Source organism: Erpetoichthys calabaricus, chromosome 14 (genome assembly GCF_900747795.2).
Source record: "Erpetoichthys calabaricus chromosome 14, fErpCal1.3, whole genome shotgun sequence".
NCBI lineage: Eukaryota > Metazoa > Chordata > Cladistia > Polypteriformes > Polypteridae > Erpetoichthys > Erpetoichthys calabaricus.
This window is the reverse complement of record NC_041407.2, coordinates 86,647,707-86,672,194: the sequence shown is the minus strand read 5'-3', so window position 1 is coordinate 86,672,194 and position 24,488 is coordinate 86,647,707. Positions and strand designations below refer to the sequence as shown.

Genomic DNA, 24,488 nt, shown 5'->3' with positions numbered 1-24,488 from the left:
TGCAGTGGTTAGCACTGCTACCTGAAATCTCTAGGTGACTGGGTTCAGATTCTGGTCCAGACACCATCTTTGTGGACCTTCTATGCTCCTCCTCTATCTAAGTGTCCCGGCCATCCTTCCATATTGCAAAGATGTGCTGTTTAAGTAAACTGTATGCGTTTCCTCATGAATGTACTCTGCACCTGACCAGCATCCTTAGCAGGGCTGCCACACATCAAATGCTGCTATGATAGACTTTCAGTACCCTGCAAAAATGAAAATCACTGAATGACCTCAGGTAATTCTAGACTGCTCTTACAATTTTTACTGTATATTATATTATATTACTAGCTGTCTGCCGTGGCTCTGCCTACATAGTAGTGAAACAGGACAAAGTTTAAAAATCTATAAACCAACAGGTATTGCTAGCTAAGCGAAGGCAAGGTATGCTCCAAAATGTGAGAAGGGCCCCGCCTGGCTCCCTACTCCTGAAGTCAGCTCCCCCACCCATCCCCTCGGCCTGCAGCCTCTCTCTTGGATTAGCATGGACACATTTCTCCTGCAAGTGAACTCTGATAATTAGCTCAATGAGAGAAGTCACAACATCAACCGGAATGTTCACGCAAATTATAGAAAAAAAACGATCTAAATCCGTTAAGTAGTTCTCTCGTAAAAAGTGGATAGATATACAGACAGACAGAGAGACGTTGGATTTTATATATACAGTATACGGATATTATATTATATTATATTATATTATATTATATTATATTATATTATATTATATTATATTATGCAGTGGCATCCTCAGTTGTTGTCCCTTAGGTTTTCCATATTTTTCCAATGTCAGCATAGGTTTTTCTACAAAGATTCTGATTCTCTTTTTACATCCCAATCAGTAATAATTTGGGTATTCCAAATTGGCGTCTGAGTATGAGTTTGAGTGTGCGCCAGTATGTATTGTAATTGACTAGCACCCCTAGGAATATTTTCTGCCTTCTAGCCAGTGCTACCAAGATGAGCTCTAAGCAAACCTTAATTTAACATGTGGGACAAATATTACATTATTTCTGACTGTATTAACTATTATATTATCCATCCATTTCAACCATTTTCTTACCCCTCTTATCTAAATGTTACTGGGATAGACTTCAGCAACCTCCAAAACTGAAGTGAGTTCAGAAGATCATTGAATGAGTTCAGCCAATTCTATGGTGCTCATATGTTTTTTTCTGTATATTATATTATATTATATTATATTATATTATATTATATTATATTATATTATATTATATTATATTATATTATATTATATTATAAGGTGGAAGTCCCAGTTGTTGTCCATTTGGTTTTGTACATTCTTCCCATGTCTGCATAGCCATTCCCACAAATATTCTAATTATCTTTCCACATTCCCAATAGCAAATAATTTGCTTATTCCAAATTGGCATCTGAGTGAGTATGCGTTTCCTTCCTTCTACCCAGTGCCACCAGGATAGTCTCTGGCCCTCTTGCAAAACTAAATTGGAATGAATATGTGGGAGAAATATTGCATTATCACTGGTTGCATTATTGTATTAACTATTATACACTGCTCAAAAAAAATTAAGGGAACAGTTAATCATCACAGTCTAACACCAAATCAATGAAGCTTTGTCCTGTTAGGAAGCATAAGCGATTATGAATCAACTTCACCTGCTTTGGTGCAAAGGAAAGTGACAACAGGTGCACTGGAGAGGCAACACCAAGGCAGCCCCCAGAAAGGGAATGGTTTTGCAGATGCTAGCCACAGACAGTTGCTCTCTCCTTATCCCTCCTGACTGATTCTAGCATTTTGCTAGTGTCCTTGTCACTACCAGTAGTATGACGCTGTACCTGCACCCTATTCAGGTTGCACTAGTAGTCCAGCTCCTCCAGGATGGCATATCCATACGTGCTGCCTCAAGAAGATCTGTTGTGTCTCCCAGCTAAGTCTCAGAAACATGGAGGAGATACAAGGAGCCGGGGTGTTACATGACCATTCCAGGTGTTTGTGGAGTGGGCACATTCTCTCCTTGCCCCGTTGCATTCCTGATTTCTCTCACATCACAACGGCGTTTGTCGGTGTTTTATCGTTCATTTATTAGCAGGTGTTCCCTGCGATGGTGTGGCGCCTCTTTCAGAGCTAGGTCCTGCTTTGCGTTCTGTAACTTTCGCGACCCCAATCTGATTCAGAAGATTCAATAATGGCGGGATGAAATAATGGTCTGTTTTTTTATTTCATATGTTACGTAATAAACGTATTTACTATTGATCTCATTTTCTGTATCCCCAATTAGTTTAGTCTTTGTTCATTAAAGTTGTTGATTGGGATATAACAAATTATCCCAGAGAACGAAAGCAGCCAGCTAAACGCGTTATTTTCAGAGCCGCACTAGTCTGACATTGGTCCACGTGACTGTGGTGTGCGCTCCGCCCACTTTCCTTTCCACCCGCCGCGCGTCGCCGCGACTTTCAAGCCCTCAGAAGTTCTGAATCGGACACTGAACACAGCCTAACTGCATCTGGACTGGATTACAGGGGCAGTTCAGAAGAGAACGCGAGCCTCTCTGAAGTCACTCGGCGAGACTCGGACGGAAAGACACAAGGGACAGGGGCTAGCATCTTTACAGAAAAATGCCGGAGCAGATTAGCGTTGGCGAGTTCGTCAGTGCCACTTGTGAGGATCTCGCCTCCCCGTGCACTTCTGGCTTCACCTTACAGATGGCCAACTGTCGCAACACGGTGACCGCTCTGGAAGAGGTAACGCTTGATTCTCTTGCTGCTGAGGAGCTTTTATTCCAATGTCGTACACTTTATTGTTTTGTGTGTTTACGATCCGTGCAGCGTGCGCGACGTTTTGCAGTCGCCGTGCCTGCGCGTTTCTTTTGTGTTGCTCTGTTTGTTTTGACACGCTTGGGTTTGGTGGCTCTGCGTCACCTGTGAGCTTGTCGGACGGGTGTACGCCGCTCTGATCGTGCACATTGGCAGGATGTGCAGAAGTAATGGCCACTCTCGGCTCTCGGAAACTTCGGTTGAAGCCGGTGCCAGTTTTTTTTTGCCTTTGTTTTTTGGGTGGTGGTGGGGGTTGGTTGAACGATTTTCTCGGATTTCAAAACACCGCCCGTAAAGTGATACCCCCGTCCTCCTCCTCCTGCGCCTCGCCAATTCAAGAAGGGAAGGGCAAGGCAACTAAAGTAGAGTAACCGATGCGCAGCCGCTGGAAGACATCTGGACGTGTCCCGACACGGGCTGAAGCAGGAGGAGGAGTTGGGGGCAGGCACACAAACCACACATTGACGCCAAGATTTAATCTTCGATGTCCCGTTGAGATGGGCGCATTAATGAACACCTGTCTACCTGTGCTAAAGAGCTTGGGTTCAGCTAGGTGGCCGTGGAGCGTGCAGAGCTGAGTGCGTGGCGAGGCTTGGGCACCGTGGGCAGATCGCAGTGATCAGATTGCTACCTGTGGTGGGAGCTTCATTTTCCAGTAATTAAATTATTCTCAATTACGTAGGACGAGCCAGAATGTATTCAGAACAATGAAACGTCAAGGGAGTGGCGATTCCCCGTCTGTCTTTAATAATCGTATTACCTGCAGTGCCGACGATTTACCTTTGAACCATACGGGCTATTCGTTTATAATCCGCCACCTTCTGACAGGCTTCAGTGTGAACAGGATTGTAATTATCACTGCACAGAACTGGAGATCGATATTATATTAAAAAAAAATCAAAAGTACTGTCCAAATGGATCAATAAGAACCGTATAACATGAACGCAAAAGTAAACGAAACTAAAAGTCAGAAGTAGAAGTAGTGGAGAAAGATTCCTTCAAAAAGGATAACAAGCAAATGCCGACTGGTGATGGCTTCCTAGTTAAACAGACACTCTCTCAAAAATATTGATTCTGTAATGGTACTTTACTGGTTTCTGTGGTTAGCCATTAAAACCTTTGCTTGATAAAGAACAAATTAATTATAGGAAGGGTTCTCAGCAGAACAAATTACTGTTTTGGGCTATGAAAAAGTTCCTAACTGAAATCTTTATTGTAAAGTGGATTACCTAATGTACAGTGGGCTACCTAGAAGAATACAACAGATCAAGAAAATCTAAACTAATTCTGTGCTGTTGCCTGCAACAAGAGTTCTTTTTAAAATCAGTAACCCACTGGTTATTTCACAAATTTCTTATTATCTATTCATGGATACTTATGGACCCTGTTACAAATCTAAATAGTAAACGTTCTTTCTAGAACCTTCATACAGGTAGTTCTTTTGGGAACTGACAGAAGAACCACACTGGCACCTTTATCTTTTAGAGTGCACTTGTTCAAGTGCATGCCATTTATAGACTTCTGTCCTCACACTGCTATTCTATGTCAGTTATGTATTGTCTTCCCCTTTTTGGTTAATCATTTATTTCCTGCTGCCCCTTGGCTCCAAAGTCCTGGGTTCAAATCCTGGAAAGAACTTGTGTTGTGTTTTCCCATTCTTCCTAAGTCTGCATGGATTTTTTTTCATCCATCCATCCATCCATTGTCCAACCCGCTGAATCCGAACACAGGGTCACGGGGGTCTGCTGGAGCCAATCCCAGCCAACACAGGGCACAAGGCAGGAAACAATCCTGGGCAGGGTGCCAACCCACTGCAGGACAATTTTTTTTCATTATATACGCTTACCTTGATACACACACCTCTTTCTAGGCTAAATGGTATCTCTAAACTGATTCACTATGAGTTCATGAGTGTACCCAGCACTTGGATGGTGCCCTGCAGTAGGTCTGGTATGTCTGATGTCAAATATGGTAGCCCTCCTGCCCCCTGATGCCTTTACACCTTTTCAGCAAAATAAGCAGGTTTGAAAAAAAAAAGTATAAATTAATTTTACTAAAGAGGCTGATACAATGATTGGAAGGGTGTTTGCTTTTTAATGTTATTAACGTGTCCTAATAAAATAACTGATTTGAGTTTGAAATTTGAATATATTAAAACTTGTTAAAGATGTGAGTGTCACCCCCCACCCCCCCGACCCCAAGTTGCATTAAGTGGGTCTGAGGATGAGATGACATGAGCTGGTTTTACTATGGCACATGGCTTAACCCACAGATCCAGCATTCTGAGTGCAAATCCTGCACCTGGCCGCTGTCAGTGTGGACTTTGCCCAATCTTCCCAGATTTTTGTGAGCTTTCTACCTGGTGTTCTGTTTAACCTTCCACGTCATAAAAGACATGAAGGGTCGTTTACACGAACATGGTGAGTGGGGTCTTATGATAGACTGTCACAATGTCCAAGCCTGCATCTTGCATCCGTCTCGGCAGGGATGTGGTCTGGCGCTCTCAGCTCTGAATATTTTCACTTCCTCAAAAATAAATAAATCCAAAGCTTTCAATTATTTAAGCAAAGCCGTTCATTTAATCAGTGTCATGTGTAAACACGTGCCACAAGTCCTACGGCATTCCCTTAATTCATTCATCTCTATCTTGGCACACACAGTCATATCAGCTATTCTTTGGAAGAGTGTGTTTCTGACTGGGTGACTGACTAGATAACGTTTAGTGCCTTTTTTAGTTTTAGTGTTCTCATCAGATCAGAAGTAGTTATTTATTTACCAGGGGGGAGCCGGTGAAACTTGTGGATGGCATCATTCTGCTCCTCTTGCCTGCCGAATGGCTGATGATTGGCTGTTTGGGTCATTTTTTTCTGTCTGGTTTGTCTGCCGACTGCGAATGTTTGTGCAGGGGCCAAGCGCCAAATGAAATGAGGACGCGCGCACCGAGAGATACAGCGGCTTAGTGCGTGCGCGTACATGTGATTGGTGCGCTGAAGTTCAGTCCACCATCAGGTGACCTGCCGGGAAACTTCGTAAAAGGCGGGCGCGTGCTTGAGATAGGTAGTTCAAGAGGTAGATAGTGAAGGAAAAGAGCTGGCAAGAGCAAGCCAGATCCTGGAGAGCGACCGAGTGTGCTACGGTTCAACTGGGGTCGTGGAAAAGCCAATTTGCGGTTATGAAAAGGAGCCGCAGTGGTTAGGGCTGACGATTCTGCCGGAGCCCGATAAAGGATTAGTGTGTGTGTTTATAAGATTATTTATACACACGCTTGTTTACGGGTGTGAGTTGTTTGTAGTTAGTGAAATGATTTTTATTTGCTGTACATATTTATTGTGCAAGTTTTACCGTTTTTAATGACAGTTCTGTAGTAATGCACCTGTTTATTGCTTTTGAGCACATGGTACTGTTTAAAAATATTTTGTGCACAATGCATTAACTGTTTGCCTCAGCACCTCTCTTATCTGCCTCCCTCATTGTTCCTCTGATTCTCAGTCCCGGGATTCCTCCAGTTGAGGTCTTGGTGTGTGACTATGTTACTATGTAGGTGTCTGCACATCAGTGCATAGACATGGATGTCTTGTTTGGAAGCTCATTGTGGGCTGGTCATATTCCAAATAAGACCCAGATTGATAATTTAGATGGTTTTAAGCACAGTGCAAGTGCATATCCACATGTCTGAACTTCTGTTCACACTGATAAAAACTTTAAAAGCAAAATAGCACTGTTTTTTGGATTAATTAAAACAATGAAAAACACGACCTGTTGAAGTGGTTAGAATGAATGACAAGTTTTCTCCCACATCTCCAATGATGAGTCCGTTTGATTGGTGATTTCAGATTGGCTCATGTGAGAAACAATGTGATGGACTGACGTCCTGTCCTGGGCTGTTTTCTGCATTGAACCCAATACTGCTGGGGTAGGCTCTGGCACGCTAACACTATGAATCAAATTAAGTGGGTTTAAGAGTAGATTGTTATGCTATGATTTGTAAAAAGTGAGTCTGTTACAAAATGCATGGGCAGCGTCACATGCTTGCAGTTTAATCACTTAGGCTAAAGGAGGTCACCTTTATTGGAGGAGGTATGACAGTCCTCTCCTTGATGGTTTTCTGGTGAAATGAAATGTTGATTCCTATGTGGAATCCTAATTAGATTTTACTGAGTAATGTTACTGGGTAAGATCAGTTTTCATTACTTGAATGAGTATTGATGGCAGTGGTGTAAAAAGTCACCTGTTTGAATGACATAGGGTTGCAATAACCCTGGATGGGATGCCTATCTATCACAGGGTACATTCTTGCCCTCACCCATACTCATTCACATTTGGAGGCACTTTAGAATCAGTATTTTCATCTTTGGGTCCCCAGAGCTGTGAAGCAGCACTGGTACCCACTAAACTACTGTACCAGTCTGGTGTCAAAAATGAAATGATTTTCATTTCCAGAGTGTACATTGATCCTTTGTTTTCTTTGAAAATTATGCTTAGAAGCTACTCTGTCTTTCTTCCAATTTCTCATTCAATATAGCATATTATGACTATTTTTTTTTTCTTTCATATACGAAGTATAGGGAAAGTATTGTAATCATCCAAAAATTCGACCTTTGATGAATCTCGACATTTTAGACCACCCTGAGTCCGAAAATACCATTTTTGGAATTATGTCTGTATGTGTGTAAACACGATAACTTGAGTATGCTTCCACTTATGTCAACCAAATTTTGCATACAAGTATTAGGTAAAATGTAGCTTTCTGTCAACTTTTGGGCTATTTCCACTAACCGGAAGTGATAATTTTTTATTCATGCCGCTGCAGAGTCTGATTTATTCAACCTTACTTTTATAATAATTCAGTCAGTCAGTCATTATCCAACCCGCTATATCCTAACACAGAGTAATGGGGGTCAGCCATTCCCGGCCAGCACAGGGCGCAAGGCAGGAACAAACCCCGGGCAGGGCACCAACCCACCACAGGACTTTTATAATAATTGTTAATTATATTATTCATGTGATTTGATTTTTTGTTGATGGTTCTTTAATGTACATAATATAAAAATATAATCATTGTCATGCAATTTACTCCTGAAATATCCATCCCCATATCTGAGTATACGAGAAAGTCTAGGGGAGACCACTCCTGTTTTTTTTTTTTTTTGTGTTGTAATTGTTTTATAATTGCTTTCAAATTATGGCTTAAATCAAAGGAGAAAAAAAACAAAGAACCATCAAAATAAACTTCAGGGTAATCTTATATATAAACATCTACGCTTGGAAGTGTGTGTGTCTGTCTGTCCGGCCCGGAAGTGAGAGGTGGAGTCGAGGTAAGGGCTCCACCTCAGAGGAAACAGAATCTCACTTAGCCACTAATACACAAGCGAGGCCAGCATGTCAGCAAAATGAAACCTCCGAAGAAAGACAAAGTTGCTTAGCCGCTAATGCACAAATGATGCGAGCACGTCGGCAAAACGAAAACTCCTAGGAGAGAGATGCCCAGAGTAGTTCCTTTCAATTACCTGACATCTCTACATTTGAATTTTTTCTCTTGACGATTTCAGTAGATTCTAGGACACCAGGCTTTTTACAGGAAGGGCTTACACAGCTAGTTAATATGATAAATGTCATTAGGACACAATAGCTATTTTCTAACCCAGTGGTTCTCAAAATGTTTCAGACCATTAGCCAAAGTCAGAGATTAGTTGGACCACCTATAGGAAACTATGATTTCTTAGCATACATTCCACATTACTATTACTGTGTGTATTTAACAAAGTGCATTTATATTGCAAACCACAACTTCGAAATGCAAATCCACCAGTCAATGATCCGTAGTAAGCCCTCAGTCTTTAAGATGGTGTAATGGCCAGAAGGGTGACAACACGCTCTTCTCAATGACTACAATGGTTTAGGGCTTGGAAGAAGTTGAATTGAAGTAAAACATGATGTTGTCAGCAGTAAAGCCGACAGAGCCTCCTTGCTGATAATTTTAACACAATTTCCTATGGCACTAACAGTGGGGAAGTTCATTTAGGTGAGCAGAGGACAGACAGTTGCTTGATTAATGTACACACATAAGTAAGTACAAGGGTCATATGGTGGCCTAGTGGTCAGCAGAGCTGCCACAAGGATTCAGAATTTATGTGTTGAAATCCTGCATTTGGTCATTGTCTGTATGGCATTTGCCCGTTCCTCCTATGTCTTCACAGGTTTTCATCCCACCACTCCAAAGATGTGTTTGTGAGGTTGCACCCACCACCACCACCATCTGTGCAGCCACCTGTGATTTTTGAATAAAAGCAAAATAATAACGACAAGACCCACTGCGTCAAATTCTCTAAGATGAAACCTAAAAAAAAACAAGTCGATAAAGAACTGCTTAAGAACATTTACATTAGGTAGAATGGCCCATTGGGGCTGGGTGGTCTTCTGGCCTGGAACTCCTACAGATTTTGTTTTGGGTTTTTTTGTTTTTATTCAGTTTAATCGAAGTGTTTTTATTTTTTTTCTCTCCACCCTGGCTACCTGACCTTATCATCGGACGTGCATTTAAAAATGTAAAGAAAAAAAAATCAGTTTTTAAGAATTATACTTCTCTCAATTATACATCTGTGTTATAAAAGTGTGCATTATTTATCTTGTCTATACTATTGATTCATTATTATTCTTATCTAATTTGAATTTGTTTTTCTTTGGAGCTATTTCTTTGGCATTTTATAATAATGCTCTTTGAGCTACATCCTTTGTATGAAATTGTGCTACAGGACTAAATGCTGTTGTGGTTGTTGTTATTGGAAATTCAAAATTGGCTCTCTATACACATGAGTGGGCTGTTTTCTGCCATGCCCCCAATGCTGCTATGAGCCTAACTTGGATTAGTCAGGTTGAATGGTATGGTATATGTAAGTAAGTACATAATGAACTAGATAGATAGATAGATAGATAGATAGATAGATAGTTTTTCACACCACTGTATCTATCTATCTATCTATTTGCCCCCTTCCTGATTTCTTATTCTTTTGCATGTTTGTCACACAAAATGTTTCTGATCATCAAACACATTTAACCATTAGTCAAATATAACACAAGTAAACACAAAATGCAGTTTGTAAATGGTGGTTTTTATTATTTAGGGAGAAAAAAAAATCCAAACCTACATGGCCCTGTGTGAAAAAGTAATTGCCCCCTGAACCTAATAACTGGTTGGGCCACCCTTAGCAGCAATAACTGCAATCAAGCGTTTGCGATAACTTGCAATGAGTCTTTTACAGCGCTCTGGAGGAATTTTGGCCCACTCATCTTTGCAAAATTGTTGTAATTCAGCTTTATTTGAGGGTTTTCTAGCATGAACCGCCTTTTTAAGGTCATGCCATAGCATCTCAATTGGATTCAGGTCAGGACTTTGACTAGGCCACTCCAAAGTCTTCATTTTGTTTTTCTTCAGCCATTCAGAGGTGGTTTTGCTGGTGTGTTTTGGGTCATTGTCCTGTTGCAGCACCCAAGATCGCTTCAGCTTGAGTTGACGAACAGATGGCCGGACATTCTCCTTCAGGATTTTTTGGTAGACAGTAGAATTCATGGTTCCATCTATCACAGCAAGCCTTCCAGGTCCTGAAGCAGCAAAACAACCCCAGACCATCACACTACCACCACCATATTTTACTGTTGGTATGATGTTCTTTTTCTGAAATGCTGTGTTCCTTTTACGCCAGATGTAACGGGACATTTGCCTTCCAAAAAGTTCAACTTTTGACTCATCAGTCCACAAGGTATTTTCCCAAAAGTCTTGGCAATCATTGAGATGTTTCTTAGCAAAATTGAGACGAGCCCTAATGTTCTTTTTGCTTAACAGTGGTTTGCGTCTTGGAAATCTGCCATGCAGGCCGTTTTTGCCCAGTCTCTTTCTTATGGTGGAGTCGTGAACACTGACCTTAATTGAGGCAAGTGAGGCCTGCAGTTCTTTAGACGTTGTCCTGGGGTCTTTTGTGACCTCTCGGATGAGTCGTCTCTGCGCTCTTGGGGTAATTTTGGTCGGCCGGCCACTCCTGGGAAGGTTCACCACTGTTCCATGTTTTTGCCATTTGTGGATAATGGCTCTCACTGTGGTTCGCTGGAGTCCCAAAGCTTTAGAAATGGCTTTATAACCTTTACCAGACTGATAGATCTCAATTACTTCTGTTCTCATTTGTTCCTGAATTTCTTTGGATCTTGGCATGATGTCTAGCTTTTGAGGTGCTTTTGGTCTACTTCTCTGTGTCAGGCAGCTCCTATTTAAGTGATTTCTTGATTGAAAAAGGTGTGGCAGTAATCAGGCCTGTGGGTGGCTACGGAAATTGAACTCAGGTGTGATACACCACAGTTAGGTTATTTTTTAACAAGGGGGCAATTACTTTTTCACACAGGGCCATGTAGGTTTGGATTTTTTTTCTCCCTAAATAATAAAAACCATCATTTAAAAACTGCATTTTGTGTTTACTTGTGTTATATTTGACTAATGGTTAAATGTGTTTGATGATCAGAAACATTTTGTGTGACAAACATGCAAAAGAATAAGAAATCAGGAAGGGGGCAAATAGTTTTTCACACCACTGTAGATAGATAGATAGATAGATAGATAGATACTTTATTAATCCCAAGGGGAAATTCACATACTCCAGCAGCAGCATACTGATAAAGAAAATATTAAATTAAAGAGTGATAACAATGCAGGTATACAGACAGACAATAACTTTGAATAATGTTAACGTTTACCCCCCCCGGGTGAAATTGAAGAGTTGCATAGTGTGGGGGAGGAACGATCTCCTCAGTCTGTCAGTGGAGCAGGAAAGTGACAGCAGTCTGTCGCTGAAGCTGCTCCTCTGTCTGGAGATTATACTGTTCAGTGGATGCAGTGGATACTCCATTATTGACAGGAGCCTGCTGAGCACCCGTTGCTCTGCCACGGATGTCAAACTGTCCCGCTCTGTGCCTACAATAGAGCCTACCTTCATCACCAGTTTGTCCAGGCCTGAGGCATCCTTCTTCTTTATGCTGCCTCCCCAGCACACCACCGCATAGAAGAGGGCATTCGCCACAATCGTCTGATAGAACATCTGCAGCATCTTATTGCAGATATTGAAGGACGCCAGCCTTCTAAGGAAGTATAGTTGGCTCTGTCCTTTCTTGCACAGAGCATCAGTATTGGCAGTCCAGTCCAATTTATCATCCACAACTAAAGTGTAACATCAGAATGATTTAAATATCTCTTTCCTCAGATACAGTGGCTGTCACCTGAGGGAGTCCATCTGACTCACTGCTGTGCTGACCACACTTTGAGCCCCACTTGTCTTACTGATTTCTTCTGTCATAGGCTCATGTTGTTAGGCAGTACAGAATAACTTCCATAGAGTTTAGTGTTATTACTCACTTTTAAGCGAGTTATAAAAAACATGATACAAAACATTTTTCAATGTGCAAGTGAGGGTTTGTTATAATTTTTAAGTAAAATTGGTGGGTACTGCTACTTTGTCACAGCACTCACACAATTTCCAGTAGAGGTGCCTTTCATGTGGATGTGGACTGTCCTTGTTTTCATCCATCCATCTTTTTCCCTGCTTATCCAGGGCAGGGTCACAGGGCAGCTGGAGCCGATTCCTTTGGTCATCAGGCTCAAGACAAGAATAATACCTAGACAGAGTGCCAGTCCTTCGCAGGACAGATAGACACACACACACCCACAAACATACTCACTAGGGTAAGTTTAGAAATGCCAGGTGCCGGTCCATCACTAGACAAACACCCTCTTACTAGAGTCAATTCAGAAGTGGCAATCTATCTAACCTGCATATCTTTTGACTGTAGAAAGAAACTGGAGCCACTGTAGGACACGGGGAGAACATGCAAACTCTACACAGAGAGCTCCCAGGGCACAGGCCCTGTTGTTGTGAGGCAGCAGTGGCACCAATACTCCACCGTGCCACCCCTCTTGTGTTCATGGCTGGTTGATCTGAGATATTAAATTGACCAATGGTGTGTGTGCCCTGTGATTAACTTAGCTTTTGTCAAGATTTGCTTCCTGCTTTATGTCCATTTCTACCAGTATGAAAAAAGTTTCAGAAATTGATTCCTTAGGAAGTATGTGGAGTTTTGAAGCATTCAGGTTTGCTGCAGAAAAAAAAATGCCAGGTTGATATGTGACAATATGTCCTTTTTCTAAGGCGTATTCCACTCTTACTTCTTTGCACAAAGGTTTTATTGCTAATATTTGTTTTGTGGATGCCTTCATCGTAAGTGACCTGTAAAAAAATCAATGTATGTACAGTTTGTCTGAGAGGCTAGCAGATAAGTCCCAGGTTCTTGAGCAACAGACAAAGAAACTAAAGACGCAGCACAAGAAATCCATCTCAAATCAACATGACAGCAGAAGCCCAGTAAGCTAATCACTGATTGCATATCTGGATTTTGTTCAAAATGTGATGAGAGAAGAAGGTTAAAATGTGCATCACAAAACATTAACACTGCTTTTTCGAGTCCCATACCAAATGGTGTATAACAGACACATATGTATTGCATTTATCATTCCAACAAATGGAGCAAAACAAACATTTGTAGCAATGCATTTATTACTGCAAATGTTTGTGAGGTGCCATCTGTTGGAATGACAACTGCAAAGCTTTTTATTACTACATACATTACAAAATACATTCTAATACATGGTGCACTGCAAAAGTTAACACTGAAGAGTCTGTTGATTGCTTAGATTTCAACCTATCTTAGACAGGTAGTACAGCTAGTGACCCTATAATTCTTAGAACATTAGAACAATCAAGACGAAAGCAGGCCATTCAGCACAACAAAGCTCACCAGTCCTATCCACATAATTCTTCCAAGATAACATCAAGTTGAGTTTTGAAAGTCTCTAAAGTCTTACTGTCTACCATGCTACCCGGTAGCTTATTCCATGTGGCTGTGGTTCTCTGTGTAAAGAAAAACTTCCTAATGTTTATGTGAAATTTACCCTTAACAAGTTTCCAACTGTGTCCCCGTGTTCTTGATGAACTCATTTTAAAGTCACAGTCTCGATCCACTGGACTAATTGCCACATAATTTTAAGCACTTCAATCATGTCATCTTTTAATCTTCTTTTGCTTAAACTGAAAAGGCTCAGCTCTTTTAATCTTTCTTCATGACTCCTGGAATCAGCCTAGTCGCTCTTCTCTGGACCTTTTCTAGCTTTGCTATGCCCTTTTTATAGCCTGGAGACCAAAACTGCACCCTACACACATATAACCCTACGTTTTTAATAAGTATGTTTCTCTACGTATACAGTAACCTGTGGAGGGCCACCTGCAAACCAAGACAGAAGATTGTTATATTACTTTTTAGTTAGCAGTGTAAGTCTTAGCCTCACATGTGAGTTATTGTGCCTTTAAAGCAGAATTCTGTCCATTTTAAATAGATTGAAAACATTTCCATTTTTTTCTGGTTTACCCTTTCATTAAATATTCTTTGTGTGCTCATGACCAGAAGGAGGGCATTGTCTTGCTTGTTTCCAAATCTGCTGGGTTGTGCTGATTCCCCTGCATATCCAATTTCCCTGCTGGTGTGTGTTCAGTGGAAAAACTTTAAAAAGGGCTTCAGTGTCTATTCTGATCTCTTTTCATGATACCCCAGGCGGTGCCACCCCATTTCTGGAAGATGAAGATAATTTACTCTCTGTAATAAGAAATACTCACACCAAGAAGAAAGGGTGCAAGAGCAAAGGAACAATTTATTGACTGAGAATGAAACTACATGTGTGTTTTCAGTATAGGGTAACCCCTGTTGCTAATGATATGCATTATGCCATGGGGGTGTCCTGTGGCAAGACCAGCCCAGTATTATACAACAGTTCCTCCAGATGGACTGTAGTTGGCAGATGTGGGAGTCTACCATCTTAGAATTTCTCACCCAAGTCATGTTGGAAGTCATGGGAGAAGGTATTCAGTTGTGATATGGCATTGTCTTGTTCACTAATAGCCTTATAACCATTACTGACGTACAGTGGGAACTGTCCAATAGGAATGGGTGATATACTAATTGATCTTGTATAGCAGATGAAATTCATCATCAGCTATGGATTTAATAAAAAAAATCATTTACCGTTTTGGTCAAATTGGAGGAAAATTGTCAAACACATCTAAACATACAACACAAAACTTGCAAATCTATACATGCAAAAGGAAATGGGAAATGCGATTTTCTGTTGTTGTGTAAGTATCTTAAAGCTTATGTTTTTGCGTATGGACTTGTTTATGAACTGTGTGTAATAAGTAAGCCTACACCTTTAAGAATATTACCCAGAGTGCTGTGCAGTAAAACCTGATTGTTGTAAACAGAAAAGTAGGATTGGAAGAAGCCACGTCTTGTGCTGTGTTTGCTTGGCAACAACCACAGCAGCAATAGTTTGAGTGGGTTTGTTTGAGAAAGGTGAATAGTTGTTATCGAATTTTTTTCAGCAGCAGAGTGTTAACAAGCATTTTGACAGATAAGAGGCATTTCAGTTTGAAGAACTGATCAGTAAAACATTTGTTATTTGTTAAAAAAATGTGCTACAACTGGAAAAGTATATACAAATATATTACACTAGTATCCATTGAAACCAACACAGTTTTTATATATACCGCAATATGGATTTTTGGCCTTATGCCCACTTCTACAGTCTGTATGTCCTTCTGCCACTATTACCCAGTTATTCTGCGGTCAAATTGTTGCTGCTGATTTTAGCCATACTCTGACTATGGTAGGGCCTGGAGAGACTTAAGCTGAATCAGAAATGGCTGAATTGTCTAAACAAACCTAATTGTTGGTTTGTCTATCAGGTTTGACTATCAGGTTCCTAATGTAGTACTCCAAAGCCTGTAGTTTTCCCACAAACTCTAAAGTAACTCGACATTTTTGGCAAGTGAAGCAATCTACACTGTCTCAAGGAAAATCTACTGCAGGACAGACAACACACAGATGTGCATGAGACAAGCAGAGAACAGATCAAACTTACATTTAGTGGCATGTTTTATCATTCGCTTTATGTTCTCCGTTACTTCTCTGTCTTTAGGAATGCCACTCTTACTGGGGAGTTGGCTGAGAGACAGTTGCATTAAGACTTTCACCTCTGGCCGGATGATCCACTTTGGTCTGTTGGCTTCTTTTGGCTTTTATTCCAACTGGATTTTATTTTTCATTTTTCAGTTGGTCTCAGCTTTCAAATCCTGGTAAAGTTATCAGATATTCTGCTCTGCTACTGTAAAACATGTCATTCGTTATTGTGTGTATGAGACATTCTTGTGCTTCCGATTAGTTATTTAAACATTTCAGTAAAGGCATCACTGGCATATGCTTCATGGCCTGAAATGACATTGCACATGTCCTCTCATCTCCACAGGCCGAAATTCTTAGTCTGTTGACTTTTAAATGCTACACTTGATTGTCACTTAAGTGGTGTCACTTATGAGTGTGACACAAATGCAAACCTAATCATTTACATACCAAGCCATTCTGTTCTCGTATGCCAGTTTTTATGTAAATCAGATGACTGCCTCTGGATGCAGCACTGAGTGTGTGCTTATAAAATAAAGTTATCAATAATGAATAAATGAATGAGTGTCAAAACAAAAGTCACATTTTGAAACGTCAGTGATTTTTTTAACATACAGCGGTAGTCTTTCTAAACTGTCTACTCATTTAGCCATCATTTTACTTCCCAACCAGCGTATCCAGTTCAGAGGTGTATGTAGCCAGCAAGTATCTGGACAAAGTCAGGAGCAAGGAAGATCACCAGTCTATTGCAATGCACCCTCACATACAGTGGTCACTCTTTCACCTTCTGCACACTTTATTGTGGTGTAAACATCATTTTAAATGGATACATTTGCCATTTTCGCCTATCAATCCACACTCAATAACCCATGATGACAAAGTGAAAACATATTTTCATAAAGGATTGCAAATTTATTAAAAATCAAAAACTGAAATCTCTCATTCATTCACATATTCAGAAATGTTGCTTTGGCACTCCATACTGTGTCCAGTGCACCCTGTTTGCTTTAATTCTCCTTGGGATGTTTCTGGAACTTGAATGGAGTCCACCTGTGGCCAACTGAATTTATTGGATATTAAATGGCCGATGTGTACCTATATATAGAAGGTCCCACAATTCACATGGCATGTCAGGACAAAAACTAAGTCGAGAATTCCAAGGAACTTTCTGTAGATCTCTGTGATCACATTATGATGAGGTGTAGATCAGGGCAAGGGGATAAAACCTTTTGTAAAACATCGAGTGTTCCCAGAAGTACAGTGGCTCAACAGTTATGAAATGGAAGAAGTTTGATACCACCAGGACACTTCCTAGAGATGGCCGTCTGAACAAACGTTGTAACCAGGGCAAGAGGGTCTTTGGACCAGGTCGTGACCAAGAACCTAATGGTCACCCTAACAGAGCTTTAGAAGGCTTTGCTGAGATGGGAGGAAGACTATCTCAGCAACACTCCATCAATCAGGTGCATGTTACATCCCAGTTAAAGTATGCCAAACAGCATTTAAAAGACCCTAAGAGCATGAAGAATACCATTCTCTGGTCTAATGAGACAAAAATCTGATTCTTTAGGCAGAACATAAAACACTATGCCTGGTGAAGACCAGGCACTACTCATCATTGGCCTAATAGCAGCTTGCAGTGAAACATGGTGGTGGCAGCATCATACTATGTGCTTCCTTCTCAGTGGCAGGGACAGACAGACTGGTCAGAATTGAAGCAAGGGCAAATGCAGCCAAATACTAAGAAGTTCTTCAAGAAAACCTGCTCCAGAGTGGACACCACCTCAGACGGTGGCGACCGTTCACTTTTCAGCATGACAATGAACAAAACCATACAGGTAAGACAACACTCGAGTGGCTTCGGGACAAGTCTCTGAATGTCCTTGAGTGGCCTAGCTGAAGACCAGACTTAAACCCCATACAACATCTGTGGAGCGACTTGATGGTGATAGTTTACAAACGCTGTCCATCCAGTCTAGTGATTAAGAGGATTTGCCAGGAAGAATGGACTGTCCAAATCCAGGTGTGCAAAGGTTGTAGACACTTAGCCAAAAAGATTTAATTGCTTAATTAGCTGAATTGCTGCTAAAGGATCTTCTACAAAGTACTGAATTTAAAGTCTGAATACTTCTATGAGAGAGAGAGATTTCAGTTTTTTCATGACTTTGCCTACCTTTCTGAAAACAAGTTTTCACTTTGTCTTTATGGGTTATTAAGCTTAGATTGATGGGCAAAAATGGTGAATCTATCCATTGAAATTAAAAATCTACAGCACAACAAAGTGTGCAAAAAGTGAAGGGGTCTACTTTCTAATTCCACTGTACACACTCACTGATACTGGGCTAGTTATCTACATTTGACAACTCCTAATATTTAATTCCATTTGTGCCACTCTGTCGCTTCCTTTGATGTCTGGCTGTTTACATCATTTTACTTTTTCTTGTTTCACACACACACTGCTTTTCCCGCCCTCCCAAGAGTTAAGAAGGCAACCTAAATTAAAAGTTAGATTCCTGATTGCCAAGGCACGTCTCTGCCTGCCACTTCACCCTTTTGGCCTCTGTAATCTTGAAAGAATTTATTTGAGGGGGGAATACCCTGGAAATGACATTCTTTGACTGAAGTGATGAGAGAAGGCGCGAGAGCACAAACTGAATAGATGACTGCTCATTGGCTGCCGGCCTAAACGCTTGCCATTTTATGAATGAGTATAGGCTCTTGAGGAGGCCAGGGTGTTTACAGTCGGTGCTCTGAAAGGTAAAGATGTAAAATGCATTGTTTTTTACCATCATTCCAGCTGCCTTAGAAAAAAGGAAGTTATTTTATTTCAGTAGCAGAGCGTTAACAAGCATTTTGACAGATAAGAGGCATTCCAGTTTGTTTAGCTGATCAGTAAAATGTGTTATTTGCTAAAAAGTATGCTACAGCCTAAACAGTATATATATATATATATATATATATATATATATATATATATATATATATATATATATATATATATATTTATATATATATATATATATATATATATATATATATATATATATATATATATATATATATATATATATATATTACATTAGTATTCACTGAAACTGACACAATTTTTATTTATACCGTCATATGGATTTTTGGCCTTATTGCCCACTCCTACAGTCTGTATGTCCTTCTCTCACTGTTACCCAGTTACTCAGTGGCCGAGTTGTTGCTGCTGATTTTTGGCCATACTCCGACTACTGTAGAGCCTGGAGCGAATTAAGCTGAATCAGAAGTGGCTGAATTGCCTAAACAAACCCGAGTCAATCCAATTTTTGGTTTGTCTAATCACTATCGGGTTCCTAACGCAGTCCACCAAAGCCTGTATTTTTTCCCGGCAAACTCTAAATTAACCCTACATTCTGTCCATGTCTCTGTTGATTTTTCTCCAGGAATTGATTTTCCTCTGAAAAGGTACAGATAAGGTTGATTGGAGATTCTAACTTGGCCCCTTGAGGGTGTATGTGAGTGTGCTATGCAGTGCACTCACACCCAATCCAGGGCTGATTTTTTCCTATCACTTAATACTGACAGGTCAGCCCCTACCTGACATCCTTAGTTACATTTTAAGATGGCTGAAGACAAAAATTAAAAGTTTTCTTGGAACGTTTATACACAGGTGCATGTTTTGGTTTCTGTTTTTTAAACTCTCATTCATTAGAAATCTCAGGCTTTGCTTATTCTGTTCACCTGCTTAAGCATAATAGACGCTAACTTCCTGATGAAAGTCACTTTGAGGAACTTACCCTCATAGTTCTGTAATATGATACACCTCACATCCAGTGAGTCTATCCAAAGCTGGATTTTACTGGTTATTTGGCTAAATCCTTAAATACTGTAAATTTGTTGTGCAGAAGCTGCCTTAATGAGGTGTGGTGAGCTGGTGTTGCATTTACCCCTGGATTTGGAGCAGAAGTGGGAGAAATTGGTGATGGGTGCTTCTTGGATTTGTTATTTTTCATATGGTTATAGCATTTTTTGCTGGTATGTTGATCATTTTAATAAAAAGTTAGTCACAAAAAGTCAGAGAATGCATGTGTAGGAAAGGTACTCAATGAAACAAGGATGGAGAGATAGATAAATATGAAAGGCACTGTATGTTAAATAGAGAGATATGAATGACACTATAATGAATAGACATATGAAAGGCAATGTATCATAGATAAACACATGCATGCACACACACACACACACACACACACACACACACACAGATATATATATATATATATGTTACGGCCTAAACCCGAAATCAGCCAAAGTTGGAAGCGTCCGGCCAATTCGGTAAATGGCCAATGTCACTGTAAATTGACCAGCCAATGTCCAATCTTTTCCTCGATTTCAGGATTTGGCCAGCCAGCTTGCGAAATGGCATGGGGCGATCGGCCAAAGTCGGAAGAAAAAAGGCATGAGCAGCGATTTATTGTGCACTTAGTAGTCCAATTGCATCTAGTGTAGCCTTGGCTGCTGGTCAGTGATTGGGAAGACACAACGGTTCGTAGTGATTTTTCTTCTGTGTCTACGGATTCCAGTGTGAGCAGTTTCTCATGCAGAATGGAAAACTCACTTCTGAATCTGCATCTGAATTTTTAAGCATCTTCGCACCTTGAGCGGACAGTCTTACACCAGCACAATGAATTTTGGCCATAAATTTCTCACCACTTCACAAATGGCGGGCCAAAGTAGCATATACACTGGTCATTTCTAGTAATCTGGACTTTGGCAACACCTCTCGGCCAAAACGCGAAATGGCTGGACAATTCGGGAACTGGCCGAACTTTGGGTTTTGGCCGTAATATATATATATATATATATTTTGTAGTCTGAATCACAATCTGATATTATGGGTAATTTCCCCTTGGGATTAATAAAATATCTATCTATCTATCTATCTATCTATCTATCTATCTATCTATCTATCTATCTATCTATCTATCTATCTATCTATCTATCTATCTATCTATCTATCTATCTATCTATCTATCTATCTATCTATCTATCTATCTATCTATCTATCTACCTACCTACCAGGTAACGCTTGTGATTGGTCAGCAAGTTGACTAACATCCACCACGGTGCCCTCTTTCAGTTGCAAGAAGCAGATCATAGAATGGTTGAAATAGTTTACTGTCAAATAATGCAAAGAGTACGCGACACGTGTTTCGCCCTAATTCTGGGCTCGCCGTGGCACAACGTTAAGAGGCTTTGCCTCTAGCGCTAATGTCCAAGGTTCGATTCCCCGAGAGGGGGGTGCAGTGAGTGTGTACGCCTGATGAGCCCAGAATTAGGGTGAAATTTAAGCATAGATACATGGATAATGGAAGCTTCAGGTTTATCTCCTGTAAACTAACTTGTCAATGGAATATTCTTAATAATCTGCTGTATTTCTGGTGTAACAATAGAACAGTCTGAGACTCTAAGATAGACAGGTAGAAACGCAAACTGTTAGACACGCTAGATTAGACTGAAAGGTATAGAAGCATATGATAGTTATCAGACCATATGTTGTGATGTATACCATAGGGTATGAGATCACATGTAGAAAATTAATGAAATGTAACTAAGCTACTTAAGCTTTAAATAGAAACATTACAGATAATATTTATTTTTTGTGTATGTATGATCATGATCATTTTTTATGTTTACTGTTCTTTTGAATTTCGCAAATATATTAAAATGAAGAGGGCGGCACGGTGGCGCAGTGGTAGCGCTGCTGCCTCACAGTTAGGAGACCCGGGTTCGCTTCCCGGGTCCACCCTGTGTGGAGTTTGCATGTTCTCCCCGTGTCTGCGTGGGTTTCCTCCGGGCGCTCCGGTTTCCTCCCACGGTCCAAAGACATGCAGGTTAGGTGGATTGGTGATTCTAAATTGGCCCTAGTGTGTGCTTGGTGTGTGAGTGTGTTTGTGTGTGTCCTGCGGTGGGTTGGCACTCTGCCCGGGATTGGTTCCCTGCCTTGTGCCCTGTGTTGGCTGGGATTGGCTCCAGCAGACCCCCGTGACCCTGTGTTCGGATTCAGCGGGTTGGAAAATGGATGGATGGATGGATTAAAATGAAGACATTTGGACTATAGAATTTTTATTTTATGCATCACACCTAATCCTTGCATTTTTCAAGTAACTGCATTTGGAACCTTTTTTGGAAACTCACAGTAAACACAGCTACAAGATTGCTAGATAGATATAAAAATCACTATATAAAATAAGGATAGATAAAGAAATATACAGTATAAATAGGTACCGTATATATACCCATGGATAAGTTCTCCCACGTATAAGTCGGGGCTTGATTTTACCGTACAATTTCTTGTATTTTATAATGTCGGTTGTATAAGTTGAATGTGGAAAACTCACGCTGTTAGTCCAGGAGATTTCGATATGCTAACGCTCACCTGAGAGAGTAACCATGGAGCACACTGCCTTTTTTTATGTATTGTGCCTACGTGACCACACGGTAATACCTGAACTATTCCGAAGAGACGTTTGCACTGTTTTGTATTTTTTGTATCTGACACCCTCATACACCTTTATCGTAAGAGCATCTCTTATCTACGATGGGACGTTCGATCAGAAAAAAATAAGAAGCTGGTTTTAAATTAAACGTCATTGAAGTAGCGAAATAAGTCGGTAACTGCGCTGCTGCAACAAAATTCAATGCGTCTGAGAAACTGGTGTGAGATTGGAGGAAGCAAGAAGATGTAAAAAAAATAAATAAATTAAGTGTTGCATTTTTGAACACGTGTGTAAGTCGGGGTCTGATTTTATGATACATTTTTTGAGTTTCAAGACTCGACTTATACGTGAGTATATACAGTAGGTAGATAGATATAAAGCGTGCTATGTGCAATAAAGGTAGATGGATATTAAAGAAACTATAAAATGAAGACAAGGAGAATGTCAAATAGGTAGCTAGCTAGCTAGGTGGGGTTATGGAGATAACTGCCTATCCCATCAATATTCAGAGAGCAGGCAGAAACAAACACATCCCTTTTTCTCATTATCTACCATACTGAACATTTATGGAAAGGCATTCCTGAGAAAAGCACCTTCCACCTACTTTATCCCCACACACCCCACTAACAAACTGTTAAAGCTTCTGCCGCCCACCATGTCCTCATATCACGACACTTAAGGCTGTACCGTCAGACTTATAGCAGTTTTTCCCTGTGATTTTTAAGCTGATAATTTCAGTACATGCAGCCATTTAGTTAATCTCGTGTGTGCACAAGACTCAACTCTGGAAAGCATCTGCACTACCAGTCAATTGGTACTGTTTACTTCTTGGGTGTTACTTGTTCTCTTTTATACATATTGTAAATTCATACTTGATGTTTATAAGTTTTTTAGCGTTATACTATTAAATAATTATTTACTGCATGAAGTTCATGTTCTCCCCGTGTCTCCATGGGTTTTCATCAGGTGCTCCGGTTTCTTCTCACTGTCCAAAGACATGCAGGTTTGGTGAACTGGCAACACTAAATGGGCCCTAGTGTGTATGTGGGTGTGTGTGTCCACCCTACGAAGGACTGGCACCCTGTTCAGGGCTTGTTGCTCCCCCTGCAACCCTGGTCTGGATTTAGTGGGTTACAAAATGACATATAAAATGTTTATTAAGCTAGTATTTGTTATTGTATTAAGAAACATCTTTACATGTATATATGCATATTTTTGTCTTTTGAGGATTCATATTCTGACATGGGCGGCACGGTGGCGCAGTGGGTAGCGCTGCTGCCTCGCAGTTGGGAGATCTGGGGACCTGGGTTCGCTTCCCGGGTCCTCCCTGCGTGGAGTTTGCATGTTCTCCCCGTGTCTGCGTGGGTTTCCTCCGGGCGCTCCGGTTTCCTCCCACAGTCCAAAGACATGCAGGTTAGGTGGATTGGCGATTCTAAATTGGCCCTAGTGTGTGCTTGGTGTGTGGGTGTGCTTGTGTGTGTCCTGCGGTGGGTTGGCACCCTGCCCAGGATTGTTTCCTGCCTTGTGCCCTGTGTTGGCTGGGATTGGCTCCAGCAGACCCCCGTGACCCTGTGTTCGGATTCAGCGGGTTGGAAAATGGATGGATGGATATTCTGACATTTTATGTTTCGAATTACATTTTCAGAGTTACACATTGTAGTTTTCTTCATTTATATGAAGCTGTTTTGAAGCCCCCTGTGATCACAATCATTGCACTGATGATGCCACAGAACTGACACTATAAATATGGTGGCAGTCACACTGTGCGTTATCCCTCAATGGATAAACTACCTGTAAAAACTTCTTAGGGTCAGTTGGCTTATTTCTCAAGAACGTCCTAGCGGTAGGATTACATATTCCAGTTTCAACTTTGCTGAGCCCCTGACTCTTGAGTAACGTCTTGTCTTTTTGATTCCTGGTTGCCTGGTTGGTTTTGATCTCACAGTTTTGACCCTTTGCTGTCTCAGACCATGTTTTCTGTTTTTGTTATCGACAGCCATCCTCGGGCCATTCATTGTGTCTATTACAATTACACTGTGAAGCCTAAAAAATAAAAGAAATGACTCCTTAGGCCTGGTAAAGTTTTATGTATTAAAACATAAATGGAAAGTTCTCAATAAAAAGAAGTAA

General features: G+C 40.7%; 1 protein-coding gene across 1 annotated transcript in view; it reads left to right on the top strand.

Moving 5' to 3' along the window:
• Positions 1–2,444: 2,444 nt before the first annotated feature.
• The window catches only part of asap3 (ArfGAP with SH3 domain, ankyrin repeat and PH domain 3), a 113,229-nt gene continuing 91,185 nt past the window's right edge, over positions 2,445–24,488 (top strand). Inside the window, exon 1 of the mRNA XM_028818370.2 lies at positions 2,445–2,760. Within this exon, the coding sequence (XP_028674203.1) occupies positions 2,635–2,760 (126 nt within the window). The 5' untranslated portion in view covers positions 2,445–2,634. The remainder of the gene's footprint in view (positions 2,761–24,488) is intronic.